A 10,445-nucleotide genomic window follows, 5' to 3' on the forward strand; every position below is an offset into this window, starting at 1 on the left:
AGTAGCTCTTTGTTCCTTTAAGAAGTGATTGAGTTATCAATTTGCTCTATAATACATGGTTGTTATAATAGTGAAGATTGTTTCTGTTCCGTGTTACTTTTTTAAAAAATTTTATTATTTATTTATTTATTTATTTTGGCTACGTTGGGTCTTTGTTGCTGCACATGGGCTTTCTCTAGTTGCGGTGAGCAGAGGCTACTCTTCATTGTGGTGCGTGGGCTTCTCATTGTGGTGGCTTCTCTTGTTGCAGAGCACGGGCTCTAGGTGCGCGGGCTTCAGTAGTTGTGGCTCGTGGGCTTCAGTACTTGTGGCTCGCGGGCTCTAGAGCACAGGCTCAGTAGTTGTGGTGAAAGGGCTTAGTTGCTCCGTGCATGTGAATCTTTCCAGACCAGGGCTCGAACCGTGTCCCCTGCATGGGCAGACCGTATGCAGGGATATCCCCCCCCATTACTTTTATTTTTCTCATATGTGCAAACCACATTGCCTTTTATCTTTAAAAATAATATATATCCTCAAGGGATTCAGAGACCATATCAAATTATTGCCCTAAAGATTCTCCTTTTACATTTTCTTCTCAAAGTTTCCTACTCACAGCAGCTGTTAAAAATGTTTCCAATTCCTCAACCAACATAAGTCCCCCTTACAACCAAGTTTTCCTTTCCCATTCCTCTTCCCATGTTGGCTTTTAGTATGTTAGTTATATATTTAATAACAGAGAACAAAAAATATACTAATATTATATATAAATGGGATCATCTTTTATTTGGAAATAATCATGTACTAAGTCATGCATCTAATGGTATTGTCATTCTTTAAGGTGCTGTGATTCTTTATTGTTTAAAGGCATTGGAGGGAGAATTGATCTGAAACAATGCATTCCATTGTCTTACTACTGTTACATAATATTCTTCGAGATAAAGTTGGAACTCACTGTGGAATAATATGTCATAACATTTTGCAGGTAAATAAAGTATGAACTGAGGAAAATTGAATACAAAGTTCCTTTTAGTGCTTATAGTAACTCTTCCTGAACATAAATGCCTTATACATAGGTATATAATTCATCATGATTGAAGTGACAAATGAATTCCTATTTCTGTGCTTGGAGAGGAAAACAAATACAGGAAAAGAGTTTCTGGCATATAAAACAAAACTTTATCTCTACTAGTTTCAGCTTTTCAGTCCTTAAAAACATCTTCATACTCTAGATTTAGGCAAAGTGGACTACTTTCAGTACCCTGAAGTTCTGTGGTTTCTCTCTCACATCTAGGCATTCCCATGCTCTCCTCTCTCACATCCAGGCCTTATCCCTGATCCACTCCTCTCATGTTTCTTGGGGAAGCCTTTGCTAACCTCCAAGGCCAGGTTGGAGGCCCTCCCATTGCCCTTGGCTTCTCCCATTATGGTAGTTATCTCAATGCACTGTAATTCCTTGTTTGCTTTTATATCCTTATAACTCTGTGAAGGAAGTGGCTGTGTTCATATCGTTCACCTTAAATCCCCAGATTTTGTCGTACACTCAGTTATATGTGTGTTTAATGAATGGGTTAAATGGAAAATATTGAAACCAAGATGTCAGGCTATCAAGGACAAATTTCAAGAGGCATGCCCTATACATCTGGCTGATATTTCTGTGAGGTTCTTAAACTTTGTCTGAACATTTCAAAACAGTAACTTCAGCATGTTTGAAGCAATATTAGTGATCTTAAGATTAGCTCATGGCTTCCCAAGGAAGATAACTTGAAGTCACATCCTTTAACATATAGCGATTCAGTTATGTGAAATAAATAAAAACTGATCCCATTACCTCTGATAAAAAGAATTTCAGGTGCTGAGAAACAGAAAGTCTGGCTTGGGTTTGTCTAAGAGGGTGCAGTAAACGGTTATGCCTCTGAGCGTCGCTGTTCACCACTCAAGGAGGAAAACGCCACTGAAGAGCTAATCCATTTCCTTGTTTCCAAAGAGCAAAGAACCAGCAAATCACACTTACAAGATCCGAGGCTGCTCCAAAGCTCACCCTTTCAGTCAGCCAGCTCTGTAACCTATAAATTAGGCCCACGAAAGGGTTATTTCCTTGAGAAAATAAGACTGAAGTCCGTCGTGAGACACTGGTACCCAATTCAGAGAAAAGAATTCACCGAAAGGGAAATGACCAATTACCTGAGATTCAGAAATGGCGGAGGACTGGCCCTGCTGTACGCGCTTCTGGGGACGCTGTGCAAGACCGGATGCGGGCAGATCCGCTACTCGGTGCCCGAGGAGCTGGAGAACGGCTCCTTCGTGGGCAACATCGCCAAGGACCTGGGGCTGGAGCCCCAGGAGCTGGCGGAGCGGGGAGTCCGCATCGTCTCCAGAGGTAGGACGCAGCTTTTTGCTCTGAACCCGCGAAGCGGCAGTTTGGTCACCGCGGGCAGGATAGACCGGGAGGAGCTCTGCGCTCAGAGCGAGCCGTGTCTGGTGAGTTTTAACATCCTGGTTGAAGAAAAATTGAAAATTTTTGAAGTAGAAATAGAAATTAAAGACATTAATGACAATGCTCCTGATTTTCTAACAGAGGAATTGGAAATAAAAATTGGTGAACTAACGGTTCCTGGAACTCGATTTCCACTTAAGACTGCATTTGACCCAGATGCGGGCATGAACTCTCTGCTGAACTATCAGCTCAGCCCCAATGAATACTTCTCCCTGGCTGTGAAGAGTGTCTCTGATGGGGCCAAGTACCCAGAGCTGGTGCTGCAGCGGGCTCTTGACCGTGAGGAAAAGAAAGCCCACCAGCTTGTCCTAATTGCTTCTGATGGTGGCGACCCTGTTCTTTCTAGCAACTTGTGCATCCAAGTGATAGTGCTGGATGCAAATGACAATCCACCAGTATTTACTCAGCCTGAGTATCGAGTAAGTGTTCAGGAGAACTTGCCAGTAGGCACCTGGCTGCTCACGGTGAATGCCACTGACCCTGATGAGGGATTTAATGCTCAAGTATCCTATGTACTAGATAAAATGCCTGGGAAAATCGCTCAGATTTTTTATCTCAACTCAGTGACTGGGGATTTATCAATATCACAAAGCCTAGATTATGAGGATGCTACTTTCTATGAAATTAAAATTGAAGCACAAGATGGACTAGGTCTCCTTTCAAGAGCTAAGATTCTGGTCACAGTTCTGGATGTGAATGACAATGCCCCGGAAATTACGATTACTTCTCTCACAGGATCAGTCCCAGAAGAGGCTACTGCTGGAAGGGAAATTGCCCTTATCAACGTGCATGATCGGGATTCTGGGCAAAATGGGCAAGTTACAGTTTTTGTTCTGGGAAATATGCCATTTAATTTAGAAAAATCAATAAACCGATATTACCGCTTAGTGACAGCCAGATGCCTGGACCGTGAACAGGTGTCCGAATATAACATCACTCTGAGAGCTACAGATGGGGGAAGTCCGCCGCTGTCCACAGACACACACATCACCCTGCATGTGGCGGACATCAATGACAACCCACCTGCTTTCACTCATGCCTCCTATTCTGCCTACATTCCTGAAAACAACCCCAGGGGAGCCTCCATCTTCTCTGTGACCGCCCAGGACCCTGACAGCATCGAGAACGCCCACATCACCTATGCACTGACTGAGGATGCCTTCCAGGGGGCGCCTCTTTCCACCTACATCTCCATAAACTCGGACACTGGAGTCCTGTATGCCTTGCGCTCCTTCGACTATGAGCAGGTTAGAAACCTGGAACTACTGGTGACAGCCAGTGACAGTGGGAACCCTCCACTCAGCAGCAACGTGTCTCTAAGCATATTCGTGCTGGACCAGAATGACAACGCACCTGAAATCCTATACCCCACCCTCCCCACCGATGGTTCCACGGGTGTGGAGCTGGCACCTCGTTCTGCAGAGCCTGGCCATGTTGTGACCAAGGTGGTGGCAGTGGACAGAGACTCAGGCCAGAACGCCTGGCTGTCCTACCGCCTGCTCAAGGCCAGCGAGCCGGGACTCTTCGCGGTGGGGTTGCACACGGGCGAGGTGCGCACAGCGCGGGCCCTGCTGGACAGAGACGCGCTCAAGCAGAGCCTGGTGGTGGTGGTCCAGGACCACGGCCAGCCCCCTCTCTCTGCCACAGTCACTCTCACAGTGGCAGTGGCTGACAGCATCCCAGACGTCCTGGCCGAATTGGGAAGCCTTAAGCCCTCAGCAGACCCTGACGACTCAGGCCTCACACTGTACCTGGTGGTGGCGGTGGCCGTGGTGTCCTGCGTCTTCCTGGCCTTTGTGGTCGTGCTGCTGGCGCTCAGACTGCGGTGCTGGCACAGATCGCATGTGCTGCAAGCTTCGGGAAGTGTACCAGTGGGCGTACCCGCCTCTCATTTTGTGGGCGTGGACGGGGTGCGGGCTTTCCTGCAGACCTATTCCCACGAGGTCTCGCTCACCGCGGACTCGCGGAGGAGTCACGTGATCTTCCCGCAGCCCAACTACGCGGACACGCTCGTCAGCCAGGAGAGCTGTGAGAAAAGCGAGCCTCTCCTGATATCTCAAGATTTACTTGAAATGAAAGGAGATCCCAAGCAACTTCAGGTGAGCTTATTTCTTTCTTTGAACATTATAAAGAACAGTTATGCCAGTGTGGTTATTATAAAGCTTTAACACACATTTATTTGAAAATAAAGCAATGTGGTCGTCATTGATTCTTTTGTTTAAATATATGTTCCTCTCTTCTTCTGAGATTGTGATGGGGCTGCACTTCCTGATCTGGTATGGCTGAGTGGGCCTAGTAAATAGTTCTGACCAATACATTGTAAATGGAAGTATGTGAATCTCTTCCCAAACGAAGTTCTAGTTGCCATTGTAAGAATTACCAGATTTCTAACTTACTCTTTGAAATTGTGACTGTGCCATCTATCTGGGTCCTTGAATAACTACAGTGACAGAAGAGCCCTGTGGTTGACTCAACATTGATCTGTATACCTGCAATAAGTAGACTTTTTTCATTTTAAATCACTGTGATGAAGTTTGTCACTCCAACCTACCTAATCTATCCTGATAAACAGGCATATATATATATCATATATATATATATATATATGATATATATATATATATATATATATAAACACATATATATATATATATAGTATTTTAGGCTATAATTATATGATGCTTAACTCCTTCCAAGACAGACCAAACTCATTTCATCCTGATGACATAAAAATGATAGGGTAAAAAACACAGATGTTGGTCAAATTCTTTTACCTGGCATGTAGTCCCTACTTTGTATACTTAAAGTGTGTGTGTGTGTGTGTGTGTGTGTGTGTTTGTGTGTGTGTGTGTATCCATATGGATTTCGGCCTTTTCTCTGAAGGTGGGAAGCTCAATTGCCTAAACTGTTATGAGCCTTGGAGTGGCAGTTCTTGTCCTTTGGGAAGGATTTTAAAATGTAAGGAGATATGTCTTAACCTGTATGAGAGGTTTCCAGACCATCCACTTCAACAATGGAATAGGAGTCCTACAACTTTCTTGGGCTAGAAATTGTTGGCCCATTTTGAAATTTATGAAATTATTTTCACCCGTAAAATCGCACCAGAGAGTCATCCAAAATTAGGCCAAAATAGATTTCATTAGGTCTCAAACAAAGGAATACAGCTCTCCTTCAGTGTGTTAGGAAGAGGTACAGTCAAAAGTGTGAGACAAAAGGGCCTGAACAAACTTTTCTTCTGAAAGCAGAAAAGTGTATATTCTCACTCAAACCTGCAAATGCATCACAGAAAAAAGGCACATTACCTTTGGAATATTTTTTAGGAAAAATCTTTACAATATTAATATACCTTTCCTTGTAATGAGGAAAAAAAATTAAATGGCTAGGGTCAGGGGAACTTTATATGTTCAAAGAGAATTTTCTAAGAATTTCATATAAAACATAGCCTAGGTGACTCAGTCGTTAAGAATCCGCCTGCCAATGCAGGGGACATGGGTTCGAGCCTTGGTCCGGGAAGATCCCACATGCCTCGGAGCAACTAAGCCTGGCGCCACAACTACTGAGCCTGCACTCTAGAGTCCGTGCTCTGCAATGAGAAGCCCACGCACCGCGGCGAAGAGTAGCCCACACTCTCCGCAACTAGAGAAAGCCCGCGCACAGCAACGAAGACCCAATGCATCCAAAAATAAATAAATAAATTAAATAAATTAAAAATAAAAAACATAGCCTACATATACCCTGGGAAAATGCACAGAGTACAAAGGCATCTACTTGTATGGATTATAAGAAGTCTCAGACATCCCATTTTAACTAAAAAGGATTTTTAAAGGATAGGCAAGACTTCATTACATAAAAAGGGAGGAGGGTTTATAATAAAAGGAACAGAAAGTATAAAGGCATGAAGTAGGGAAAACAAGGGAAAGGATGTCTTCAGAAAACAGATAATAATCTGTCTTGACTGGAATGTAAGAGGAGTATGGATTAGCACTGCAAAATAACAGAATAAATTGTTGAGTTTGTATTTAATTTGGTAGTGCATTTGAAATAAAGGTGTTTGTTTTAGTTACCCAAGACTGGTTCAAGAATTACAGGTAAGTTTCAAAATGGAGTGTCTAAGAACTCTCAATTCCTCTCCAAGATTTACCAGTGATCAAATCAAACTCATTACACTTATTAATGGTATAAATTTACTGGAGCTGAGAACTGGCATTAAGGAGTATTTGTGTATTCAGTCATATAGTAAAGAAGCACTGATTTCAAAGAAATAAATAAGCTTACACAAGGTTCAGTTTTATAAAAACATGTGTGTGCTCAAATACTAGATTGGTCTCTTTAACAAAATATCAGGCTCCTCTGTACTTAATGGGAAGATTATCTATGTTTTAAAATGATGAGCAATTTATTAAAATAAGTCTAGGGCTTTGACTCACTCCTTTTTTTGCAAAGATTAGACCTTTTTATCCACTAGCAGTAACCTAATTGGTTACATCCATACTAGTCATGCCAGTGTTTATAAATACAGTGGAATCACTGAAGATATTTTTGCCCCCAAAACTGAAAAAAAAAAGCTGTATGCCTTATGAAAAATATTTAATGAAGAAAGAAGAATAAAATGATGGCAACACTTCAAAGATTATGAAAAGCTAGAAAATATCAGATTTAAAGGGAAAATTTGAATAGTTTGTTCTTTCCAACGAATAAAAAGACAAGATATATAGGTTCAAGAGCTTACAGTTTGAGGAATAAATAGTTGGGCAATATACAGTTTTCTCAGACAACTTCCGGGTGCCACCGTTGACCAAAGGGAACATAAGGGTTCTCAGTTCTGCAGGAGTGTTTTCCTGCTTTGTCCTGTGCACATCAGAACGCAGAGGCACCTCCTGTGCAACCTCAAGCGCCTAACAAATAAGTCCTACCCTCAAATCACAAAAGTCCAGGGAGCTGTCACTGATTTTTTTAAACATCCCAGAGACATCTTGAAGAGCAGCTTCCCAAAGAGTTCAAGAAATGCTTAGCAGCTCCAGAAAAGCTGAAACAATGAGAAGTCAGGTACTGCTTCTCTTCCTGCTGTCTTTGTTGTGGAGGGCACTCTCCCAGGAGATCCAGTACTCGATTTCAGAGGAGCTGGCCAAGGGCTCGAGGGTGGGGAACCCGGCCAAGGATCTGAGGCTCAGTGTCCAGGAGTTGCCAGCTCGAAAACTGCGGATTAGTGCAGAGGAGTTTTTCAGTATGAGTGCAGAGAATGGGGATTTGCTAGTGAGCGGTAGGATAGATCGAGAGAAGATTTGCATGAGGAAATCTGAGTGTGCACTAGAATTTGAAATGGTCGCTGAAAACCCAATGACTATTTTCCATGTGAGTGTTGCAATTCAAGATGTTAACGACAATGCACCAAGTTTCATTGCAAAAGGCATTGACTTGGAAATCTGTGAGTCAGCCTTACCAGGGGTAAAATTCCTTCTGGATTCTGCACAAGATGCAGATGTAGAAAGTAACTCACTGAAGATATATTCCATCAGCCACAATGAGCACTTCTCTCTGTCAACAAAGGAAAGTCCCAATGGAAGTAAATACCCAGAATTACTGCTGGAAAAATCTCTGGACAGAGAACAGCAGAGCTCCCACCACTTAATCCTGACTGCCATGGATGGTGGGGACCCTCCTCTAAGCAGCACTACCCAGATCCGGACACAGGTCACCAATGCCAACGATAATGCTCCGGTGTTCAGCCGGGACACTTACAGGTTAGCCTCCAAGAAAATGTGCCCCGGGGAACCTCCGTGCTGTGGGTGATAGCTACTGACCAGGACGAGGGCATTAATGCAGAAATCACCTATGCCTTCCTCAGTGCCCCAACAAGTACCAGCCTCCTCTTCATTCTCTATCCAAATTCTGGTGACATCACAACCAATGGTACATTAGACTTTGAAGAGACAAGTAGGTATATGTTGAGTGTAGAAGCAAAGGATGGAGGGGTACACAAAGCTCACTGTAATGTTCAAATTGGAATTGTTGATGAGAATGACAATGCTCCAGAGGAGACATTCATGTCCTTCTCTAGCCAGATTCTGGGGGGCTCAGACCTTGGAACCGTAATAGCCCTCATTAAAGTGCGAGACCAGGATTCTGGGCATAATGGTATGATGACATGCTATATTCAGGAAGGAGTTCCCTTCAAATTAGAATCCACCTCCAAGAATTATTACAAGCTAGTGATTGATGGTGCCCTAGACCGAGAGCAGAGGGCAGAGTACAATGTCACCATCACAGCCACCGACAAGGGCAAGACTCCCCTCTCCTCCAGTACAAGCGTCACCCTACACATCCGCGATGTCAACGACAACGCTCCAGTTTTCCACCAGGCCTCCTACGTGGCCCACGTGGCAGAAAACAACCCGCGGGGCGCCTCCATCGCCCAAGTTAGCGCTTCAGATCCAGACTAGGGGCCCAACGGCCACGTCTCCTACTCCATCGTGGCCAGCGACCTGGAGCGTCGCACGCTGTCGTCCTACGTGTCCGTGAGCGCGCAGAGCGGCGTGGTGTTCGCGCAGCGCGCCTCCGACCACGAACAGCTGCGCGCCTTCGAGCTGACGCTGCAGGCCCGCGACCACGGCTCGCCCGCGCTCAGCGCCAACGTGAGCCTGCGCGTGCTGGTGGGCGACCGCAACGACAACGCGCCCAGGGTGCTGTACCCGGCGCTGGGGCCCGACGGCTCGGCGCTCTTCGACACGGTGCCGCGCGCCGCGCAGCCCGGCTACCTGGTCACCAAGGTGGTGGCGGTGGACGCCGACTCTGGACACAACGCCTGGCTGTCCTACCACGTGCTGCAGGCCAGCGAGCCCGGACTCTTCAGCGTGGGGCTGCGCACGGGCGAGGTGCGCACGGCGCGGGCCTTGGGCGACAGGGACGCGGCCCGCCAGCGCCTGCTGGTTGCTGTGCGCGATGGGGGACAGCCGCCCCTCTCGGCCACCGCCACGCTGCTCCTGGTTTTCGCGGACAGCCTGCAGGAGGCGCTGCCGGACCTCAGTGACCACTCTGAGCCCACTGACCCCCAGGCTGAGCTGCAGTTTTACCTGGTGGTGGCCTTGGCCTTGATCTCGGTGCTCTTCCTCCTGGCAGTGATTCTGGCGGTCGCCCTGCACCTTCGACGCTCCTCCAGCCCCGCTGCCTGGAGCTGCTTTCAGCCTGGTCTGAGTTCCAAGTCTGGACCCGTGGTTCCCCCCAACTACAGTGAGGGAACATTGCCCTATTCCTACAATCTGTGTGTTGCCTCGCATTCAACAAAGATCAAATTTAATTTTCACAACGTCACCCCGGAAACAGCTACCCCTCCGGATCTCCTAGGTGAAGATCCTTTTATGGGTATATGTGCCAGTAATGAAGACCCCCAAATCGCTTATGATTCCTCTTTTTCCCATCACGTGAGTTTTTGCAGACTTACTTAAATTTTATTATTGTATTTTATTCTCGATAGTGCATCATTATTTTTGGTCCTTGTTCATTGTTCTAGTGGTGGTAGTGGGAGAGGAGGTATATTGGATGGGTGGAGATTGGTCCCTTGATTGCTCAGTAGTCTTGGCAGTTATCTAATTACTACTCAATTTGTACTCCTAGCATTTCTATATGGTCAACAAATCCTGCTAAAGATAGCTTTTTCTTGGATGTCACCACCCTTAGTAATAACACTGCCCTTACTTAGTTGATGTGTAATACTCCTTTTTTTCAAGATTGTAAATGTATTGACAGTTCTTTCTGCCTAAGTTAATGTTCATCTTCGTCAAATACATTCTAGTTGTTTATCTTTTTTTCTGCGATGTGTATTTTAATATAGCCTTCCAATAATTCTCTTAGCACTTTTTTGCCTTGTCACGTGCAGCAAAGACTGCCAGGTTTTACATCTGAATCACTAACTTTGGGTCTTTTTTCCCACTTCAAAATCTGTCAAGAATAATGTTCTTGACCATTCTTAAATAAT

General features: G+C 45.2%; 2 protein-coding genes across 2 annotated transcripts in view; both read left to right on the forward strand.

Moving 5' to 3' along the window:
• The first annotated feature begins 1,959 nt into the window (after positions 1–1,959).
• LOC118893074 (protocadherin gamma-C3) overlaps positions 1,960–10,445 on the forward strand; it is a 161,924-nt gene continuing 153,438 nt past the window's right edge. Inside the window, exon 1 of the mRNA XM_036848247.1 lies at positions 1,960–4,572. Within this exon, the coding sequence (XP_036704142.1) occupies positions 2,149–4,572 (2,424 nt within the window). The 5' untranslated portion in view covers positions 1,960–2,148. The remainder of the gene's footprint in view (positions 4,573–10,445) is intronic.
• On the forward strand, positions 7,478–9,915 carry LOC118893077 (protocadherin gamma-B1-like). The gene is given in 2 exon segments (XM_036848255.1): positions 7,478–8,213; positions 8,216–9,915. Coding segments are annotated over 2 exon segments (2,436 nt in total).

This window comes from Balaenoptera musculus, chromosome 3 (genome assembly GCF_009873245.2).
Source record: "Balaenoptera musculus isolate JJ_BM4_2016_0621 chromosome 3, mBalMus1.pri.v3, whole genome shotgun sequence".
Lineage (NCBI taxonomy): Eukaryota > Metazoa > Chordata > Mammalia > Artiodactyla > Balaenopteridae > Balaenoptera > Balaenoptera musculus.